This window comes from Myotis daubentonii, chromosome 3 (genome assembly GCF_963259705.1).
Source record: "Myotis daubentonii chromosome 3, mMyoDau2.1, whole genome shotgun sequence".
Classification (NCBI taxonomy): Eukaryota; Metazoa; Chordata; class Mammalia; order Chiroptera; family Vespertilionidae; genus Myotis; species Myotis daubentonii.
The window spans coordinates 120,057,224-120,078,008 of NC_081842.1; the positions used below are offsets into that span (position 1 = coordinate 120,057,224).

Consider the following 20,785-nt stretch of genomic DNA (forward strand, 5'->3'; position numbering starts at 1 on the left):
GTACTGAAGTGGAATAGCTGGATCAATCGGTAACTCTGTTAACGTTTGAAGGAACTGCCGTGCTCTTTCCACAACTGTTGCACCATTTTACATTCCCACCAGCAATGCTGGTCCCAATTTCAAGGGTTCCAATTACTCCACCTCCTGGCCAATATTCCCAATGAGTGTGAAAGAGGGTGGAGTTTTAAAGAATGGAAGTGGGAGCCTTTCAGGCAACAGAGGCCTGGAGGGGGGGATGGTATCAGACGGATCCAGTCACACACAGTCTGATGTCATACTTCTCATGGGAGTCTGTTTGCCCCCCTCTCCTGGAAATAGACTGATTCTGCAAATGCTGGAAAGCTCTCCTCCTGGGTCCCTCCCGAAGCTGCCAGGTTCATGGTGGCTCAGGTGTGCTGGGACACAGTGGCTCGCTGCAAGGCAAGGTGGCCAGGGACAGGGGCACTGACATGCAGGAGGTTAGCCAGTCACCTAATCACAATGCCCAGGGTCTGTGACCCAAACAGCCTGCACCAGGTAGGTCAGGGTTCATCTCAAAGACAGGCGTGGCCCTGGGCGGAGCTTTTCCATGCAGCGGGCTCCTGCAGTCAGCAGGGCAGGAGCAGCATCTCCCCCTCCGCAGCAAGACAGGCAGGGGCTGGTCCCAGCCCCAAGAGGGGGGCTGTCTATACACAAAAGGAAGGGGCAAGGAGCCTGGTGATGTCTGGCACCCAGAGCCCGCTGAGTGGAGTGCGGTGCAGGGCAGGACTCCTTGGGAATGAAGTGGAGGACCAATCGAGAACCTCAGGGTCCATGAACACAGGCGAGGGTGGGTTCAGGGAACTCCCCAGTGCCAGGTATAAGGCCTCCCCACAGAACTTCAGGGCTGGGGACAAGGGCCAAGGTTGGACCCACACATGCTCTTGTTTAGCTGGAATACCAAGCCTCACAACTGTCCTCCACTGGACACCCCCGTCTCTACTAGATAACACGGTGTGTGCTTCTGAATCGGCTGCCTGCATCTCGGCAGCTCAGAGCCTCCTTTCAGTGGGGCCTGTGCTGGAGGCAGCGCCTTCCAGCTCTGAGGGCCCAGTCTGGGTACATCTGCAAAACTCCCCCTCAGTGACAATGTGCTCCAAGCTCGACATAGCCATGGTGGAGCCTGTGCCCATAGAAACTGGCCAGCGCTGTAGCCGGGCTTACTTGTCCCCAGAGCAGCTGTTAAACATGACCAGGCTACACTTGCCCTTCTTATGAGGCAAACCTGATGTTCTCACAGCTCGAATTCCTTCTCAGTTCTGCTTCAGCCCCTTTGTCCCAGGGCCCCTGTCCACTAGCCCCTTTATCCCTGCTGCCAGCCAACCCCTGATGACTGAATAATGTACAGGGTGGGGCGAGGCCCGTGTCTGCTCGGCACAACTTGTGAAGAGTGGCTGCTTTCCCTGCCTGCGGTAGAAGCAGGGCTAACCCACGTGTCTGTGCCTAGTTGTCTGCGATGGCGCGTGTGGTGTGCCCCCTGAAGGTGAGTGCCTGGGTTTCTGTTTCTGTCCCCTGTGACCATCTTCAATGTCGGCAGCAAACAGGCCAGGGAAGGGCCGGGTTCTTAGGCTCTGAGGCTCCCTCAGGTCATGCCTCTGGAATGTTCGTTGTTGTAAACGGGCAGAGGAAAGCTAAGGGTTTACAATTTTCTGGAGGTTCATTTATTTACTGGGTATGCGTTTAGTAGGCACCCTCGGTGTGTGGGGCACTGTGCTGGGATTTGGGGCCGCAGGGAATGCCTACGGTGAGGTCCTAACCCAGTGCACTCATCAAGTCAGTGCAGTGCACACAAGTGCAGGTGAGCAGAAGAGAGAGGCCGCTCTTGGAGAGATGCTGTGGGGGAGAGAGTTAATTTGGGTCTTGGAGGAATGTATGAGTTTGTCAGTCGGTGAGGCGAGCAACTAGTGTTTCCAGCAGGAGATAAGCGTATGTGCCAGGCACCTGTGAAGAGAGGAAAGACGTGAGGCTGGAGGAAGAGGGCATGGAGGGGAGCGGGGTGCGTGGGAAAGGCCAGCAGAAGCCAGGTCATGCTCACGCTGAGCTCCCAATGCCGGGCATTAGCGCCTTGTTTGTACTCGCCCTTGCCCTCAGGCCCCTGTGGATTTAGACATCTACCAAAGCTCCTACATGGTCGACTATCAGCACCACGGGAAGAGCAAGTACTCCAGCATCTCACCACAAGAGGTAAGACGCGCTCTGCACTGTCTTCCATTCAACTGCCCACTAACATCTTTATTTCATTTCTATATGCATGTGGACCTCGGAGGCACTTGCTCAGGACAATCCCTGATGCCAGGAGGTCTAAGAGGTCTTTTCTGCATAGGTGTGTGTGGAAATGTATACAGGTCGTGCATACAGAAGAGTGTAAAATAACATACACCAATGGGTGAGACAGCACTGACAGAGCCAGTGCTCAGCCTCACCACCTTCAGAATAGCTACTGTGCTGAGTGTGGGGCTAGTCATTTCCTTGTGTGAATGTGTTTTTAAGAAGAAATCGTTTCACCTGTACGTATGTGTACTTCTAGACAGGTTGTTTAGGTTGACCTATAGGAACTTTATTATATGCTGGGTCATATTGCATCTTCTGTGACCTTCGCTTTTTGCTGCACATGTGGATGGTCTTCATGTCCTGGATGGCATGGTATGCCACACAGGCTGCCCCTTCTCCTGGTGGCAGACATTTGGGGTTTTTACTTTTTGTTAGCCTCCTGCCCCCAGACACTGCGGTGAAGATGCGGCACAGCCTCACGTGCGAGAGGCCCCCCATTCCTGGAGTGGCACTGGTTGCCCCTGGGGACATCACTGGCTTCCACAGTGGTGGCATCATTGACTTTCTCCCCAGCAGAGGCAGCCACACCTGCGACTCTCTAATCTTGCCATTACTTGGTAATTCCAGACATTTAAAAATTTTACCAATTTGGTGGCTTTGAAATATTTTCCCAATATCTTTACACTTGTTATGAGTATTTACTACTCTGTAAAATGTCTGTTCATGTCTTTTGACCATTTTTCTTTTGAATTGCTTGTCTTTTTTTATTAATTTGTAGGAGTCCTTTAAATTCTGGACAGCTTTCATTTATCAGTTATATGTAAGACATCCTGTTCTGCCTAGAGGTACTGCACTAAAAATAATGTCTACACAAAGGTGGAACAACGTCTGAGCTACGTTATTTAGTAGAATCAAAGTGCAGAATTCAATTATAATGTGCATTGTTTATACACCAACCAAGGAGTGGATATACACACACATGTCTACATGTACAGATGATATTTCTAGAAAGTTACAAAAAACACTAGTGACTGTGGTTGTCTCTGGAGATGGGAGAATGGGAGAGACTTTTCACGATTAACCCTTCTGTATTATTTCAGCATTTCCCTCTGTTGTTTATATCGCCATTCAAGAACTAATTTAAATTGTTTACTAAAGTGTGCTCTGTCGTAGATACTTCCAAGGAAGCCACCCGTCCTCCATCTCGCTCTGCCCTCCATTCATGTGTGATTTGTTCCCACAGCAAATGAAGGTGGACACCCAGCTCAGGGAAAAAGAATTTTATAAGCTCACCCCCAGCCTCAACCCCAAGCTAGAGGATGGATACCCTGCCTTCAAAAAACCTTACATGACTGCCAGAGACCTGGGACAGCCCGGCTTCTTCCCGCCACTGGACCGCATGAGCACCGAGGAGCACAAATGCAGGTGCACCAGCATTGGCCCCTCCATGTACGCAGCGCCCCATGCTTGGTCCCCGGCCCAGGGCGATCCGAACTGGGCCCACCAGAGAGCTGACTTCCCGTGCCTCCTGGAGTCAGAGCGCCAGCCTGCTGCAGAGGAAGGCACAGGCTACCTGCTGCTGCCCGGCTGCCTCTGTCCTCACTGCCTTACAACCAAGGTCCCCATCTTGAACCGATGGGGGCCCCTGCTGCCGTTCTACCAGTAGGAAGGTCACCATGGAAGTCCCTCCCTCTCACAAGGAAACCCCTGCTCTGGCCTCAGATTCCAGAGAGGAGAACTGAAAATAAAACCTCGGAAAGATGTTCCGGCACCATTGGTACTGTGCCATTCACCTTGCTCCCCGGCCTGCCTGGGACACAACATCCCACCAAGGAGAGAGGGAGGAGGAAAAGAAAGAAAACTGTGTATGGAGGGCTGCAATCTGTGTGGTGTTTCATTATCATTAAGAAAACTGATGTAAGGATTCGTACTGTTTTAGGCATTTACTTACAGAATAGGAACAGTTATGCTTCCCATAGTTAGCTGAATGTTAGGTCTGACCATAAAACTTGACATGCTGTGGGATAGCTTTCCCCTCACTATTCTATTTTCAGTTTACTCACCACTTCCACCCTGTAGCAGTCAGGAGTGACTGTTTAGAAGCCGTCACTTTATACTCTTCTTCTTGCTCAGTAGAGCTATTGTAAACACTTATATGTAAGAGCCTAGGAAATAGGCTAAACTGCTGTAACAAAGAGAACCACACACCTGGCAGTCAAGGAGGGTTGGCTCCCATCCCTGGGTCTAAGGTGGCTGCTATGACCACATTGTGTCCACCCAAAATTCATATGTTGAAACCCTAACCCCCAATGTATTTGGAGATAGGACCTTTAGGAGATAAGTAAGGTTAAATGAGGTCATAAGGGTGGACCCCTAATCCAATAGGGTTGGTGGCCTTCTGAACAGAGGAAATTTCCTTTAAAATGCTCTAGCACTTTATAATAGGGGAATAGGGAAACAATGCCAGTGACAAAATATAAGTTGTAACTGAGTGATGGGTACATGGAAGTTCATTATCTTACCTTTCCTACTTTTGGGGGGTTTGAAATTTTCCATAATAAAATATTTAAAAAGGAATGGAGTGAAGGAGGAGGAGAAAACGGAAGAAAGGAGAGGAGGGAAAAAGAAAGATATGCCCCTTTAGATTACTATTAGCCATTTCTAAGTGTGTCTAATTTATAATATTCTTCTCATCCTTGCTATGCATTTTTAGAAAAAACGGAAGAAGAAAGGAGGGAAGGAGGGAGGGCGGGGAGGAAGGAAGTAGGAAAGAGGGAGGGGTACAAGAGAGAGAGGGAAAGAAAAATCTGATAGCTTGATAGTATAGTCTTTTTCATCTCTGGTGAGATGGAATAATTTTGCAGATGATCTTTATTTCTTTTTCTGTTATAAAATGTTTCCTCATTAGTGTGTTTCCTTCTTCCTTACCAGTACAATAGTTAGAGTAGCGGTTCTCAACCTGTGGGTCGCAAACAATGAAAATACATCCTGCATATCAGATATTTACATTACGATTCATAACAGTAGCAAAAATTACAGATGAGAAAACTGAAGGAAGTGAGATTTCATGGAAAGAAGTAACAAAGCTTCAAATCCATGACATTTGGCCAAATCAGCTGAGCGTCAGTTTCCTTGCTAGGTTGGTGGTTATGATGGGTGTGCAGTAAGACAATGTGTGTGCCGTGCCGGGCATGGCTGGTGCATCCTAAGGGTACCCGGGGTCACAGCACTATCCAGGTTCCCTGCTCTCACCTTCATGTTGGGGGGCCTCAAAAAATGTGAGAGGAACAAAGACAATGAGGGTGGCTGCTGGCACCCAGCCATGTCTGCCCCAGAAATAAACTGAGCAAGGAGCTGAGTCTTCTTTTGAGAATATTAACATGTCTGTCACCCGAAAGCAGGTGTCTCCTGGATCCACTGACTAAACCCAGAGTTAGACTGGGCCAGGGCTGGACTAGGAAGGCACTTGGGGGCGGGGGCAAAACCAATTTGGAGTTCCCACCAGCCTGCTGTGTTCCTGCAGATGACTCCAGTTGGTAGAGAGTAGAAATCAGTGGGCACAGTTGTGGGCCAGCCTTGGAGATATCTTCCCAGGCGCCTCCACCTGACACTGCCAGGTACTGAGAGCTTTCACGGCTGACGGTGGACACAGCCCTGGCGGGAGGCTGAAGCTGTGGAGGGAAGAACGTGGAGAGCTGCTACAGAAGACGCCTGGCGCTTAGGACTGGGCCACCTTGTCCTGTGCCTTCCCCGGAAAGCCCTCTCTCACATCCCCATGCATTCCTTCAGTATTGTTTTGAGGACCTGCTGTATACTAGGTTCCAGGAGCAGCAAAGATACATAAAACAGTCTCTAAGATAAACAAAACAGTAATAATTCTAAAGATAATAGAAATTTTAAAGGTTTAACAATTGCCGAGCCCTCACTCTGCACCAGACTCTGGGTGATCATTCATGTAATCCTCACAGCACCCACTGAGAGACAGGAATGAAGAGCTTTGGGAACACAGAGTGGTGGGTTGGCGGGACAGGAGCTTGTCGGGAAGTAGCAGTGATTCAGCGGGGGAAGCAGAGCAAGGGCTTTCTAGCAGACAGAACCCAACCGCAGTGCGAAGGCAGAGGTGGGAACGTGGAGCGTGCGTGCAGGGGAGGATGGGAGGTGAGGCTGGAAGGCTTGTGCCGCATCTGAAGGGCCCTAGTGGGTGGTGATGGAGGGAGATGAGAACTAGTCAGATGTGCTGGGTCCCGAGGGGAGGACTACAGAGGAAGCCTGCTGCAGGATGGCCTGGATGGAGACTTCTGAAGTGGAATCTCAGAACCTCAGTGGCTGTGTCCAGAGTCCAAGCCTCTGGGTGGGGAGGTGCAGCAAGTGCCTGAACTGCAGCATGTTGGGGTTTTAGCTCATGCTCCCCTCTTGAGTGGATTTCTTTCTGGGCTCCCCTGACACCGTCCTCTCCTACTCCAAGGGACCCAGGTCACAGTCAGCCTTCTTGCTCTGTCCAGTCCCGGGGCATGTCCATCTCATAGGGCACACATAAGAATGTATGTAAATGCACTAAAACTTTGTTGAGGTTAATGAAGTGTTCCTTTCGCTGATTCATGTAAAGCAGGGAGAGCTGACGCCTGTGCCTGCACCTGCTTGTCCATTTGCCAGCACTGTACTCCCCTTGAAGGTGCTTTGTCAGTCCTTGGCCCGGGTGGGGGGGTGGGGGGGGGGGACGGAGATGGGGGAGGGGAGAAGCTGCTGACCAGGCTGCAGATACGGGACTAGGAAGCTCTAAGATAAGGCTGATAGCCCTTACATATTCTCAGAGTTTACAAAACAAAGCCATGGGGTATCTCCCTAATTCTTGTTTCGTCTCTGTGACACCGAAATTCTTACCCCATTTCACAGAGGGGCAAATAACCAAGGCTAAGTGGGGATGCAGACCCCAGGCTTGTACTTCTGGTCAAGCTGCCTCCCACTGGGGACCCCTAACTTGCAAAGTGTGTCCAGCAGGGGGTGACATGAGAGCATCAACCCCTGGACCACCCAGTGCTTACCATCTGGTCCCCCAGCCTCCAACTGACCTCACTGCTTTGTGTCTGAGCTCTTTAACCACAAAATAAAGGGGCTGGATCAGAACTAGTCTCTCCAGTGCCTTTCAAAGGCTGACATGACACCCCAGGGCTCCAAACTGTCCGCCCATCAGTTCACCAAACAGAGGAGTGTCTATGTCCCCTGCGGGCAGGCCGGTTCACCCTCCGCCTCCTGGTTCTCCAACTCTGTGGTGAGGCCTAGAAGACCAGCCCAGAGGCCACTGCTGTGCCCACACTGGTGCGCATCAGGCAGCCGGCAAGGTTCCTCTTCCTGCGCTCCCGTGGGAGGAGCCCGTGTGGCAGGGAGAGAGCACGTGCATGTCCACCCTGGAGTGCTAGGCAATGCACTTGGGCAGCAGAGCAGGGCCCTCTCCTGCCTCGCCCCTCCATCCTGCACAACCAACCCTCCTCGCCCCTGTGCCAGCCTCCATCCCCTTCCCATGCACAGCCCCTGAGATGTGGTCCAGGGTGGGCCCAGGAGCTGCATTTTCATACCCCTGTGCCATTCAGGGCAGGGAGTCTGCAGACCTGGCTGGAAAATGCCACTTCTGACCCCTCCCTGGTCTCCCCCTCTCTGGGCCAGCACTGAGGCAAGAGGAAGGCACCTGCAGCCACCCTGGGCCCAGTCAGGAAGGGAGGAGACTACACATCTCACAAACAGCCCATCGGGGTCCTTTAAGCTCCTTTCCCCATTCTAGCCACAGACACACAGGCCGCACGAGCAGCCATAGAGGTCAGCAGGGACCTGGGGGCCAGTGCAGACATAGGCGATGGAGGGTCACAGGCGGGAAGGAGAAGGAAGACAAGGTTGGGGGCTGGAAGTGCACACGAAAGGCTTAGATGAAGAACCAGAGGCCCATCTCTCAGCTGGAGGATCTGTAGGGTGTGTCAGCTGCTTCCCCCACACTCAGATGCGCACGCACCCCCTGCTGGAAAGGCTGATGCCCCAGTTCCTCAGGTCTGATGGAGGGTGACGAGTCCAAGCAAACTCTGAGGATCTGCACCTACCAGTTCACCTGGAGGCTGGCACTCCGGATCACACTCTGAGAAGCAACAGAAGAGGATCCGGTGTTCCTGGAAACCCTGAGCAGGTGCCAGTCAGTCTCTGGGGGGCGGACTCACAGCGGCGCAGGGGGGGTGGAGGCGTGCGCGTGGGGTAGAGTATGCATAGAGTGAAATATCTCAAGAATGTTTTGACCAAGCAACATGTCAGAATGTGTACATTAATTTCCATACTTTAAAAACTGTATCTACTGTCTACTTATATAAAGTACCTAGAGTACTGAAACCCATAGAGACAGGAAGTAGAATGGTGGCTGCCCAGGATGGAGAGGAGGGGGAAATGAGATGATAAAAAAATCTGGAAATGGATGGTGATGCACAATGTGGATGCACAATGTGGATGCACTTAATGCCACTGAACTATATACAAAAAAATGGTTAAAATAATAAATTTTATATTATGTATATATTTCATCAATTATATATATGCACACACACATGCAAAAGGAGTCTTCTCTAACGTAAAACCTAGAAACTATAAATTTAAAAATGAATACATTGCCTACATAATAATAAAAATGTCTTCATGGGAAATAACACCATAAACAATATCAAAAGACATAGAATAAACTGCAAAAATATTTGCAACACAAATGACAAAAGCATCAGAATCCCTTATGCACCAAGAAGGAAAAAGACCAACAATGCAGGAGAAAAACTATTTTAAATTTAATCATTGGCTATTTAGTAATTGTTTGTTTTACTACTTATGTGCCAGGCACAAATTTTAGTGCTGGGACTATAGCAACAATGAAAGTAACACAAGGAGATTCCATACCAGTTAGGGAAAATAATAATAAACTAAATAGAAAAGTATATAATAAGGTGGAAAGTAATAAGTGATACAGAAAAGTTGCCGAAACCAGTTTGGCTCAGTGGATAGAGCGTCGGTCTGTGGACTGAAGGGTCCCAGGTTCGATTCCGGTCAAGGGCATGTACCTGGGTTGCGGGCACATCCCCAGTAGGAGATGTGCAGGAGGCAGCTGATCGATGTTTCTCTCTCATCGATGTTTCTAACTCTCTATCTCTCTCCCTTCCTCTCTGTAAAAAATCAATAAAATATATTTAAAAACAAAAACAGAAAAGTAAAGCAGGTGTGGAAGGAAAGAGGACTGGACGCAGGCATAGGTTCGGTAGGTTCCTCAGAGCAGGTCTCCTGAGAAAGTCATATTGAAGCAAATCCCTGAAGAGGAGAGAGATCTTCTCAAAGGGATGAGTGGGGCCTAGTCACCAGGCAAAGATCCTCAGGGCGATGGGCCTGGGAGGCCGAGTCAGGGAAGCAGATACGGTCACAAAGCCGCAGAGGAACTGCAGGACGGCCCAGGGACTGGTGAGCTTTGGCAAAACTCCGGGTCTTGCCCCAAATGCGATGGGATCCACTGAAAGGCATGAGTCAAGGGATGGCATAACCTGATTTCTACTTTTAAAGGAAGCCTCTGGCCACCTGGTTACAAAAGAACTGAAAGGGCAAAGGTCAAAGCAGAGAAGTGGATTAGGATAATGTGGGCGGGAGTCTGTGGCCACCTGGACCAGAGTGCAGCTGTGGAGGCAGAGCCTGGGGAAGTGGTTGGCTTTGAGTGTATGGAGAGGCACAGCCCTGGGAGACCCCACAGGTGGGGGACACCTGAGGAAGGACCCAGGAGGTGCGGATTGATGGCCTGTGCAAACTGGAAGGCGAGCTGCTGTCAGCAAGGAGTGGCTGACAGAATGATTTTTGAGGGAAGATCGGTTTTGTTTTGAAAATGTTTCTTTGGAGACGTGTCCAGGACATGTAAGTGATGATTTATGAAAGCTGCTGGCTACACAGGGGAGAGGTCTGGAGAGGTTGGTTGGTGGGAGCTGGAGACTTGGCAAGTTAGCAGCCTGTCGGTGATACCAAAAACCAGGAGACCTGACCCCATTCCAAGGCTTAGAAGTGGTCCAAGGACTGATGTCTAGGGCAAGTCAAGGAGAAGTCAGGGAAATGGGGAAGAGCTGCAAGGTAAGAGGAAAACTAGGGGTGCTCTAGAGACCAGTGGGAGATGTCAGGGAGGAGGGAGCTATCAGCAATGAGCAGGGTCCGATACTTGATACTTCCGGGCCAGGAAGCATGAAGACTAAGGACTTACCTCTGGATGCAGCAACAAAGTTACCAGTGACCTGCAAGGAGCTGGGGGTAAATGGGAGAGAGGGCATCAAGAGAGAATGAGACAGAAGAAATGAAAACACTGAGTATGGATGGATAATTGTTGAGAAGCTTTGTAGTAAAGCAAGTGCATAAAAATGGGCAAAGATATGGAACGTTCACAGAAAAGAAATACATATTGGGAACATCTTCCCAATACCATGGGAAGATGCTGAACTTCACAATCTAATAAGTGTGCATGTAAACAACAAAGAGGTGTCTGTTTACGCCCATCACAGTGGGGAGATTAGAATGTTGGAACCACACTGCCGGAAGGGAGAGAACCAACTGTGGCCACTGTTCTTAGCACTTTACTCACAAGCCTTTCTGGTCATAAAAATGCGGTTACACTTCAGCCCAGTAATTCTAGTCCTAGGAATTTGTCCCAATGGACAGAGGCACACTCGTAATCAATGACCACGCGCAGGACATTCATAGCATTCTTGTGTGTAACGGCAAAGTCCTGGAAGAAATCCATGTGTCCACTACGGTGCAGCCAAAAATGGAACAAAGCCACTGTAGGGACAGACGTGGCATAAATGGGCAGACTGGTAAACAAAGAAAGCAAGTGCATAGCCTCTCTCCTCGTTTGCTACGAGAAGGGACACCCATGTGCATGCCTGGATAGGTCTGGGGGTTTCTGGGAGCACACACTAGCCACTTAAAACAGGCATGACCTGGCAGGAAGGACTGAGGTTCAAGGTGGGAAGCACATTTTATTTCTTAGCCTTTGCAAAATTTTAACCATGAACATTTAATGAACATGTAATGTTAAATTTAAAATAAAAACTTACGCAGGGCTGTCATACCATGGAGAGTTGGAGGGGACTTTCAGGTCAACTGACCCAGTGCTCCCACAAGGACTGATGTGCAGGTTCCACCCCTGTTCCAAGTCTGGGGCGAGGACAGCAGTCCTCAGGCTGCTCTGAAACAGGGGCAGGAGGAGGCACTGGGCACCGCGCTCTGCAACAGTCAAGTCCCTGGAGTGATTGAGGGCCTCTCAAGTGTCACACTGTTCAGGGCTTTACCCACAGTGAAGAGACAAGCAAGGGGCTCTCAAGGAGCTTCCCTGCTATCAAAGAGACGGCTGATAACATCCTATCTAATAAAAGAGAAAAATGGTAATTAGCGTACGACGATACCCTTTTCATTGGCTAATCAGGGCTATATGCAAATTAACTGCCAACTAAGATTGCCAGTTAACTGCCAACAAGATGGCGGCTAATTTGCATATGTAGGCACAATGCAGGGAGGCAAAAGGGAAAGCAGGAAGAAGCCCCCTGCCACTAACAGTGATCGGAAACCCAGGGGGGAGCTAAGAGCTGGGGGGCAGGGCAAAGGCGACCCTGGGGCTGCCTTTGCCCTGCCCCCCAGCCATGATCGGAGAATCAGGCGCCTTTGCCGCCCTGGCCAGTGATAGCAGGAAGTAGGGGTGGAGCCAGCGATGGGAGCTGGGCACGGTCGAAGCTGGCAGTCCCGGGAGCTAGGGGTCCCTTGCCTGGGCCTAAAGCGGAGCCCACGATCGCAGGGCCGCTGCAGCTGCGGGTCCCCGCTGCCTGGGCCGGACGCCTAGGCCAGAGGCGTTAGGCCTGGGAAGGGGCGGAGCCTGCAACCATGGGGAGCTGGGGGTCCCCTGCCCAGGCCTGACACCTTTGCCAGAGGCCTCAGGCCTGGTCAAGGGGCCGATCCGGTGATTGGTGATCGGAGGGTGATGAGGGTCAACTCCTCTGGCCGAGGCATCAGGCCTGGGCGGGGGGCTGAGCCGGGGATTGGGGGGATATGATGGTCCCCTTGCCCAGGCCTGAAGCCTGGGTCAGAGGCGTCAGGCTTGGGTCGGGGTGGAGCAAGCGATCAGAGGGAGATCGGGGTCCCCTGCCCAGGCATGATTCCTGGGCCAGAGGCCTCAGGCCTGGGCGGGGGCCAGAGCCAGTGATCGGGGGAAAATGGGGGTGCCCTGTCCAAGCCTGACACCTCTGGCGGAGGCGTCAGGCATGGGCAAGGGGCTGATCAGGCGATCGGAGGGTGATGGGGGTCTACGCCTCTGGCTGAGGCATCAGGCCTGGGCAAGGGGCAGAGCCAGCAATCGGAGGGGTCTGGGGGTCCCCTGCCCAGGCCTGACGCCTGGGCCAGAGGCATCAGGCCTGGGCTGGGGGCAGAACCAGTGATGGGGGGAAAATGAGGGTCCCCTGCCCAGGCCTGACGCCTCTGTCTGAGGCGTCAGGCCTGGGCAAGGGGCCGATCCTGTGATTGGAGGGTGATGGGGGTCAACGCCTGAGGGCTCCCAGTATGTGAGAGGGGGCAGACTTGGCTGAGGGACACCCCCCCCCCCCCACACACACACACCCAGTGCACAAATTTCGTGCACCGGGCCCCTAGTTATTTAATAACTCAAAATAACGATTTTACAGAAAATAATTAATACTCCCAATGACCCTAAGAAAGCAGGCACCATTGCTATGGTAAACAGGCACAGAAAACTCACACAGCTAGTAAGTGGTTGAGCTAAGATTTGAACAATAGCAGTCTATCTCTTAAGATTAGATATACAGAACAAAAATGGTGGTGGAGTAAGTGGAAGCTACACTGACACTCTCCCAAGACCAAACTGGAAATAAAACTAAAATACAGAAAAATCATCCTGAAAAATCACCCTTGACTAGCTGGAGAGAACCCTGATAACCAAGGACGGAAAGTGGAGACAGCATAGAAACTGAAAGAAAGTGCAGAGGTGTGAAAGGGCTGGCCGGGCTGCCACAGACAGCAGCTGGAGTTCCGGAGAGATATCTCAGCTGTGAGTGTTCCCACTCAGAGTTCTCCCCCGCCCACAGCACCTGAACTGAGAAAGGTGCCCACAGAACATCTGGCTGCAAAAAGCAGCAGGGTTGCTATGTGCCAGAGAGAAATGGCTGGAAATGCAGGCACCCTATTAAAGGGACAATGCATAAAATTTGGTGTGGAGCCACTCACCTTGGGCTCCAACAGAGGGAGGGCGGAGTGGATTGGAGTTGTGTGAGCAGAAGCCAGGTTTGGGGTCTCTGGGGTTGGAGCTTGGAGTGTAGCCACCCTGGTTTCCTGTGCTGAGACATTCCCTCACACTGCACAGGACATCTTTCTCCAGTGAACCTTTGCTATACAGGCAGTTTTTGCCTAGAGAAAGGCAGTTGCCCCATGCTGTTGTAAGACCTCTCACCCCACCCTCTGGTCGATTTCCCGAGGCTAATCAAAACTGAGTGTCAATAGGACTGTAAGCAGAGGCAGATCTCTGGAGACTCTAAGTCTTTGTCTAATCTAATCTGGAGTCTGGAGCTAGGAAAAGCTGACATTGGTGCAATCATGGTCCTTCCCCAAGGCACCCTGCCCCAGCAGAAGGAACCAAGCTGTGAATTGCTGATAGTGCCAACCAGGGTACTCCGAGCCTGTCACAAACAGTGTCTGATAAGTTCTTGCACTAGAGTTTGGAATTCATAGCAGATCTACCTAATACACAGACATAAACCCAAGCAGGCAGTCAAAATGGGGAGACAAAAAACAAGCCCTACATGAAAGAGCAAGAGAATTCTCCAGAAGAAGAGCTAAATAAAATGGAGATAAGAAATTTATCAGGCATGGAGTTCAAAATAATGATGGCAAAGATGCGCAATAGCTTGAGAAAAAAATATAGTAACTATGAAGAATGACATAGCACTAATAGAGAACAGAGTGGAAGGAATACACAACAGATTAGGGAAAGCTGAGGATCAGATCAGTGAATTAGAAGACTGGTTAGAAAAAAAAATCACTCAATCAGAGAAACAAAAACAATTTTAAAAAAATAGGAGGACAGCTTATGGGAACTGTGGGACAACATGAAGCATAACAATAGTCACATAATAGGAAGGCCAGAAGGGGAAGAAAGGGAGCAAGGGATAAAGACTGTGTTTGAAGAAATAATGGCAGAAAACTTCCCTAAACTGATGAAGGAAAAAGTCACACAAGTTCAGGAGGCATAGAGAGTCCCAAGCAAGAAGAACCCAAACAGGCCCACACCCCGACACATCATAATTCAAATGTCAAAAATTAATGATGCCAGGCACGGTGGCATGCACCTGTAGTCCCAGCTACTCGGGAGGCTGAGGCTGGAGGATCGCTTGAGCCCAGGAGTTCTGGGCTGTAGTGCCCTATGCCGAACGGGTGTCCGCACTAAGTTCGGCATCAATACGGTGACCTCCCGGGAGCGGGGGGCCACCAGGTTGCCTAAGGAGGGGTGAACCGGCCCAGGTCGGAGACAGAGCAGGTCAAAGCTCCCGTGCTGATCAGTAGTGGGATCGCGCCTGTGAATAGCCACTGCACTCCAGCCTGGGCAACATAGCAAGACCCCGTCTCTTAAAAAAATAAAAATAAAAATAATGACAAAGAAAGAATCTTAAAGGCAGCAAGAGAAAAGGAATTTGTTATCTATAAAGGAGTTCCCATAAGGCTTTCGGCTGATTTTTCATCAGAAACTCTACAGGCCAGAAGGAAATGGCATGAAGTATTCAAGGTAATGAAAAGCAAGGATCTGAAACAAAGATTACTATATCCAGCAAGGCTATCATTCAAAATAGATGGTGAAATAAAGAGCTTCTCAGGCCAAAAAAAAAAAAAAAAAAGAGGCTAAAGTAATGCAAGTAATGCTAAAGGGACTGCTGTAACAAGAAGAAATAGAGAGAAACAAATGGGACTACATCAAAATAAAAAGCTTCTGCACAGCAAAAGAAACCATCAACAAAAATGAAAAGGGAGACCACTGTATGAGAGAATATATTTGGCAATGATACATCTGATAAAGGGTTAATACCCAAACTATATAAGGAACTCATACAACTTAACAAAAGGAAGGCAAACAATCCAATTAAAAGATGGGCAAAGGACTTAAATAGACACTAATCAAAAGTGGACTTATAGACAGCCAAAAGATATATGAAAAAATGCTCAAAGTCACTGATCATCAGAGAGATGCAAGTGAAAATGACAATGAGGTATCACCTCACACCTGTCAGAATGGCTACCATCAACAAATGACAAGTGCCAGCAAGGATGTGGAGAAAAGAGAACCCTAGTACACTGCTGGTGGGAATGCAGACTGGTACAGCCATTATGGAAAACAGGTATGGAATATCCTAAAAAAAATTAAATATGGAACTGCCATTTGACACAGTGATCCTACTTCTAGGAATATATCCTAAGAAATCCAAAACACCAATCAGAAAGAATGTATACACCCCTATGTTCATAGCAGCACAATTTACAATAGCTAAGATCTGGAAACAGCACAAATGCCCATCAGTAGATGAGTGGATAAAAAGCTGTGGCACATTTATATCATGAAATACTATGCAGCAGTAAAAAAAGAAAGATCTCCTACTCTTTGAGATAGCAGGGATGGACCTGGAGAGTATTATGCTAAGGGAAATTAGCCAGTCAGAGGAAGACAAGTATCACATGATCTCACTCATATGTGGAATCTAATGAACAAGATAAGCTGATAAACAAAATATATCCAGAGACATAGAAGCATGGATTCAGACTGGCAAGTGTGATAGTGCACCTCTGGGTCTGGGGGTCCTGTCTGAGACCCGGACAACAGGGGACGCTCTAGAGTGAGAGACTCCTGGCAAGCACAAGACCATCTGATGGAGAAGACACCAGGGGTGCTCACGGAACAGGAAGAAGACCAGTGTGCTAGCTGTGGGGATGGAGAAGAAATAATTGAAGGGCAGACTGAGTGGATGTCTGATCATCTAGGCTCTCATGGTGGATAAAAGACTTAAACGTAAGACGGGAAACCATAAAAATACTAGAAGAATCCAAAGGCAACAAAATCTCAGACATATGCCAAAGCAATTTCTTCACTGATACAGCTCCTAGGGCATTGGAAACTAAAGAGAAAATAAACAAATGGGACTACATCAAAATAAAAAGCTTCTGCACAGCAAAAGAAACCATCAACAAAACAACAAGAAAGCCCACTGCATGGGAGAACGTATTTGCCAATGTAATCACCAATAAGGGTTTAATCTCCAACATTGATAGGGAACTCATACAACTTAACAAAAGGAAGATAAACAATCCAATCAAAAAATGGGCAAAGGACCTAAATAGACACTTTTCAAAAGAGGACATTCAGAAAGCCAAGAGACATGTGAAAACATGCTCAAAGTCACTAATCATCCGAGAAATGCAAATCAAAACAACAATAAGGTACCATCTCACACCTGTCAGAATGGCTATCATCAACAAATCAACAAATGACAAGTGCTGGAGAGGATGTGAAGAAAAAGGAACACTTGTGCACTGCTGGTGGGAATGCAGACTGGTGCAGCCACTATGGAAGATAGGAGTTTCCTCAAAAAGTTAAGAATGGAACTCCCATTTGACCCTGTGATCCCACTTCTAGGAATATATCCCAAGAAAACAGAAACACCAATCAGAAAGGATATATGCATCCCTATGTTCATAGCAGCACAATTCACCATAGCTAAGATCTGGAAACAGCCTAAGTGCCCATCAGCAGATGAATGGATTAGAAAACTGTGGTACATCTACACGATGTAATACAATGCTGCTGTAAAAAAGAAGGAATTCTTACCATTTGCAACAGCATGGATGGAACTGGAGAGCATTATGCTAAGTGAAATAAGCCAGTCAATGAAAGAAAAATACCACATGATCTCACTCATTTATGGATAATAGAGCCCATTATAAACTGATGAGCAAAAATAGATACAGAGGCAGAGCAGCATCGAACAGACTGTCAAACTAAAGTGAGAAGGCTGGGGAGGGTTGGGGGGCAGAAAGGGGGGTAAGAGATCAACCTAAGGACTTGTATGCATGCATATAAGCATAACAATGGACATAAGACACTGGGGGGTAGGGGAGCCTGGGGGAATGCCAAGGGGAGAAAAAAAAAGGAGACCTATGTAATACTCTTTGTAATACTTTAAGCAATAAAAAAAAAGATGTAAGAGTTCCCTATAAATTTTGGAGATTAAACCGTTATTGGATATAACATTGGCAAATATGTTCTCCCATGCAGTGGGTTTTGTTGTTGTTTTGTTGATGGTTTCTTTTGCTTTGCATAAGATATATATATATATATATTTGATTTTTTTACAGAGAGGAAGGGAGAGGGATAGAGAGTTAGAAACATCGATGAGAGAGAAACATCAATCAGCTGCCTCCTGCACACCTCCTACAGGGATGTGCTTGCAACCAAGGTACATGCCCTTGACCGGAATCGAACCTGGGACCCTTCAGTCCCCAGGCCGATGCTCTATCCACTGAGCCAAACTGGTTAGGGCATAAGTTTTTTATTTTGATGTAGTCCCATTTATTTATTTTCTCCTTAGGTTTCCATTGTCCTAGGAGCTGTATCAGTAAAGATATTGCTACGACAATATCTTTGTTGTTGCCTATGGATTCTTCTAAGATTTTTATGGTTTCCCATCTTACATTTAAATCCTTTAACCATTTTGAGTTTATTTTTGTATATGGTGTAAATTGGTGGTCTAGTTTCATTTTTTTGCATGTATCTGTCCAGTTTTCCCAACACCACTTATTGAAGAGACTGTCTTGACTCCATTGTATGCTCTTATCTCCTTTGGCAAATATTAATTGATCATTATGGTGTCGATTTCTGGGTTCTCAGCTCTGTTCCATTGGTCTGAGAAGATGCTTGCTATGATTTCAATCTTCTTAAATTTGAAGAGACTTTGTCTGTGTCCTAATATGTGGTCTATCTTGGAAAATGTCCCACCAGGCAGTTTCTCTTAAAGGGCCCACGTACGGACACACTCCACTCTGAGCTCCAGCACTGGGGCAGTAGCTTGAAAGGAACCTGGGACATATAGGGAGGAACTAACTTGTCTGGAATCAGGCCAAGAGCTGGAAGGGCAGCTTTCTCCCAGAGAGAAGTGCTGGCAGAGGCCAGTGTTCCATTGCTGAGCCCTCCCTGCCACAAGAGCCAGCTGGCATGGCACCATATCTGAATTTCCATCAACCCAACTCACACTTTTCGCCTGTCCTGGTGATTCCCTGAGGCTCCGCCCCTCCCTACTTATAGGCTCATCCAATCCATTTCCAATGGCTTTTCCATACAACTAACCTGTCTTGCCTCATACTTTGGACTTTCCTAAAATCTCTCATACAAGCAGCAGCTGGCATCAGTGTGTCCCATACTTCTCAATAAGTGGCCCCAGGCCCAGCACTAGTGGCAACTCACCCTGGTTCACAGCTTGGCCTCTCCTTGGCACCTCCAAGCTCAACACAGGTAGCAGCCACCTACAGATCACTTTGTAGCTCCTGCTGGGTGGCCCTGGGCAAGGCTCAGGCAGAGGTTGACTACGCATCTCCTGGGAAGCCCCAGAGCCAGTGCACCCATGGTCAACTTTGACCACACCAGATTACAACTCTACCACCTCCATGAGTGACACACTCAAGGGGAGGATTCAGTGAGCACCAAAGCCCCACTGAAGCAGGTCCTGCTTCATAGGGGTGTCTCCTGCACAGCAGATCTTCCCCTATAGTTGCAGCTGGTCCTCACTGCCAATTGGCCTGGGGGTTAATACCACCCAGTGATGCCAACATCAATCAAGGCTCAACTACGACAACACAGCCCAACAGGGACATGCCTAGAGTGCCCAACTCAGGTGACTGGGGAGGCTGAGCCACTGGGCCCTACAGAACACCTACTACACAAAGCCACTTTACTAATTCCAGGAGACATAGCAGTTCTACTTATATACAGAAACAAACACAGGGAAGCAGCCAAAATACAGAGACAAAGAAACATGTTGCAAATAAAAGAACAGGAGAAATCTCTGGAAAAAGAGCTAAATGAAATGGAAGCAAGAAAATTACTAAATACAGAGTTTAAAACAATTATTATAAGGATGCTCAAGGATCATAGTGAGAATTTCAAGGAACTTAGTGAGAACTTCAACAACATAAAAAAAGTCCAGTCAGAAATGAAGCATGCACTAAATAAATGAATAATTTACAGCAGATAAACAGCAGAGTAGAACACCAAGAAGCAAATCAATAACGTAAAATATAAGGAAGCAAAAACACCCAATCAAAACAGCAAAAAGAAAAAAGAATTTTAAAAAAATGAAGATAGTATAAAGAGCCTCTGAGACAACTTCAAGCAAACCAACATTCACAAAATGGGGGTAAGAGAAGGAGAAGAGGGAGAGCAAGAAATCAAAATCTAAAAAATAATGACAGAAAACTTCCCTTGTGAAAGAAAGAGATATACAAGTCCAGGAAGCACAGAGAGTCCAAACAAGAGGAACCCAAGAGACCCACACCAAGACGCATCATAATTAAAATGCCAAAGGTTAAACACAGCAAGAGAAAAGCAGTTAGTTACCTAAAAAAGAGCACCCATATGACTGTCAGTTGATTTCTCAACAGAAACTTTGCAGGCCAGAAGAGAGTGGCATATATTTAAAATGATGACAAACAAGGACCTAAAACCAAGATTACCCAGCAAAGTTATCATATAGAATTGAAGGCCAGATAAAGAGCTTCCCAGCCAAAGAAAGGCTAAGGGAGTTAATCACCACCAGACTTGTATGAAATGTTAAAGGTCTTCTTTAAGAAGAAGAAGAAATAAAAGATAAAAAATATGAACAATAAAATGCCAAGAAATGCATATCTATCAATAATTGAATCTAAAAATCAAAATAAATTAACAAGGAATCTAATGAAAAAAATAAGCTGATGAACAAAAAGAACCAGAGACATGGAAACATGGAACAGACTGACCAATCTCAGAGGAAAAGAGGTGTGGGGGGAGGGGTACTGGAGAGATTAACCAAAGAATTTATAATGCATATATACATTGCCTATGGGCTCAGATAATAGGGTGGTGAAGACCTGTGGTGGAGCAGAACTTGGTGGAGGGAAGCGATGAAGGATAAAACAGGGGGAATCTGTAATATTCTCAACAATAAAGGTTTTAAAAATATGAAAGCTGGTTGTATTAACTCCATTTATTGAAAAATTGGATTTCTTCCCATTTGGTTTGAAGTGTTTTCCTATTAGGGCATAAATTCTTATATGGCCCAGCCAGTGTGACTCAGTGGTTGAGCATCAACCTATGAACCAGGAGTTCATGGTTCAATTCCCAGTCAGGGCACATGCTCGATCCCTGGTAGAGGGCATGCAGGAG

The 20,785-nt window shown here is 47.9% G+C and overlaps 1 protein-coding gene across 1 annotated transcript; it reads left to right on the forward strand.

Moving 5' to 3' along the window:
* The first annotated feature begins 1,474 nt into the window (after positions 1-1,474).
* On the forward strand, positions 1,475-3,955 carry SPMIP9 (sperm microtubule inner protein 9). The gene is made up of 3 exons (XM_059686046.1): positions 1,475-1,501; positions 2,110-2,202; positions 3,533-3,955. The coding sequence occupies exons 1-3, from the start codon at positions 1,475-1,477 to the stop codon at positions 3,953-3,955; spliced, it is 543 nt and encodes a 180-aa protein (XP_059542029.1).
* The last annotated feature ends 16,830 nt before the right edge of the window (positions 3,956-20,785 follow it).

Excerpts from the sequence above, each read along its gene's own strand:
- SPMIP9 (XM_059686046.1), top strand. The coding sequence starts at position 1,475 with ATGGCGCGTGTGGTGTGCCCCCTGAAG. Across the intron at positions 1,502-2,109 it reads GTGTGGTGTGCCCCCTGAAG|GCCCCTGTGGATTTAGACAT; the intron begins GTGAGTGCCTGG and ends CCTTGCCCTCAG. Across the intron at positions 2,203-3,532 it reads CCAGCATCTCACCACAAGAG|CAAATGAAGGTGGACACCCA; the intron begins GTAAGACGCGCT and ends TTGTTCCCACAG.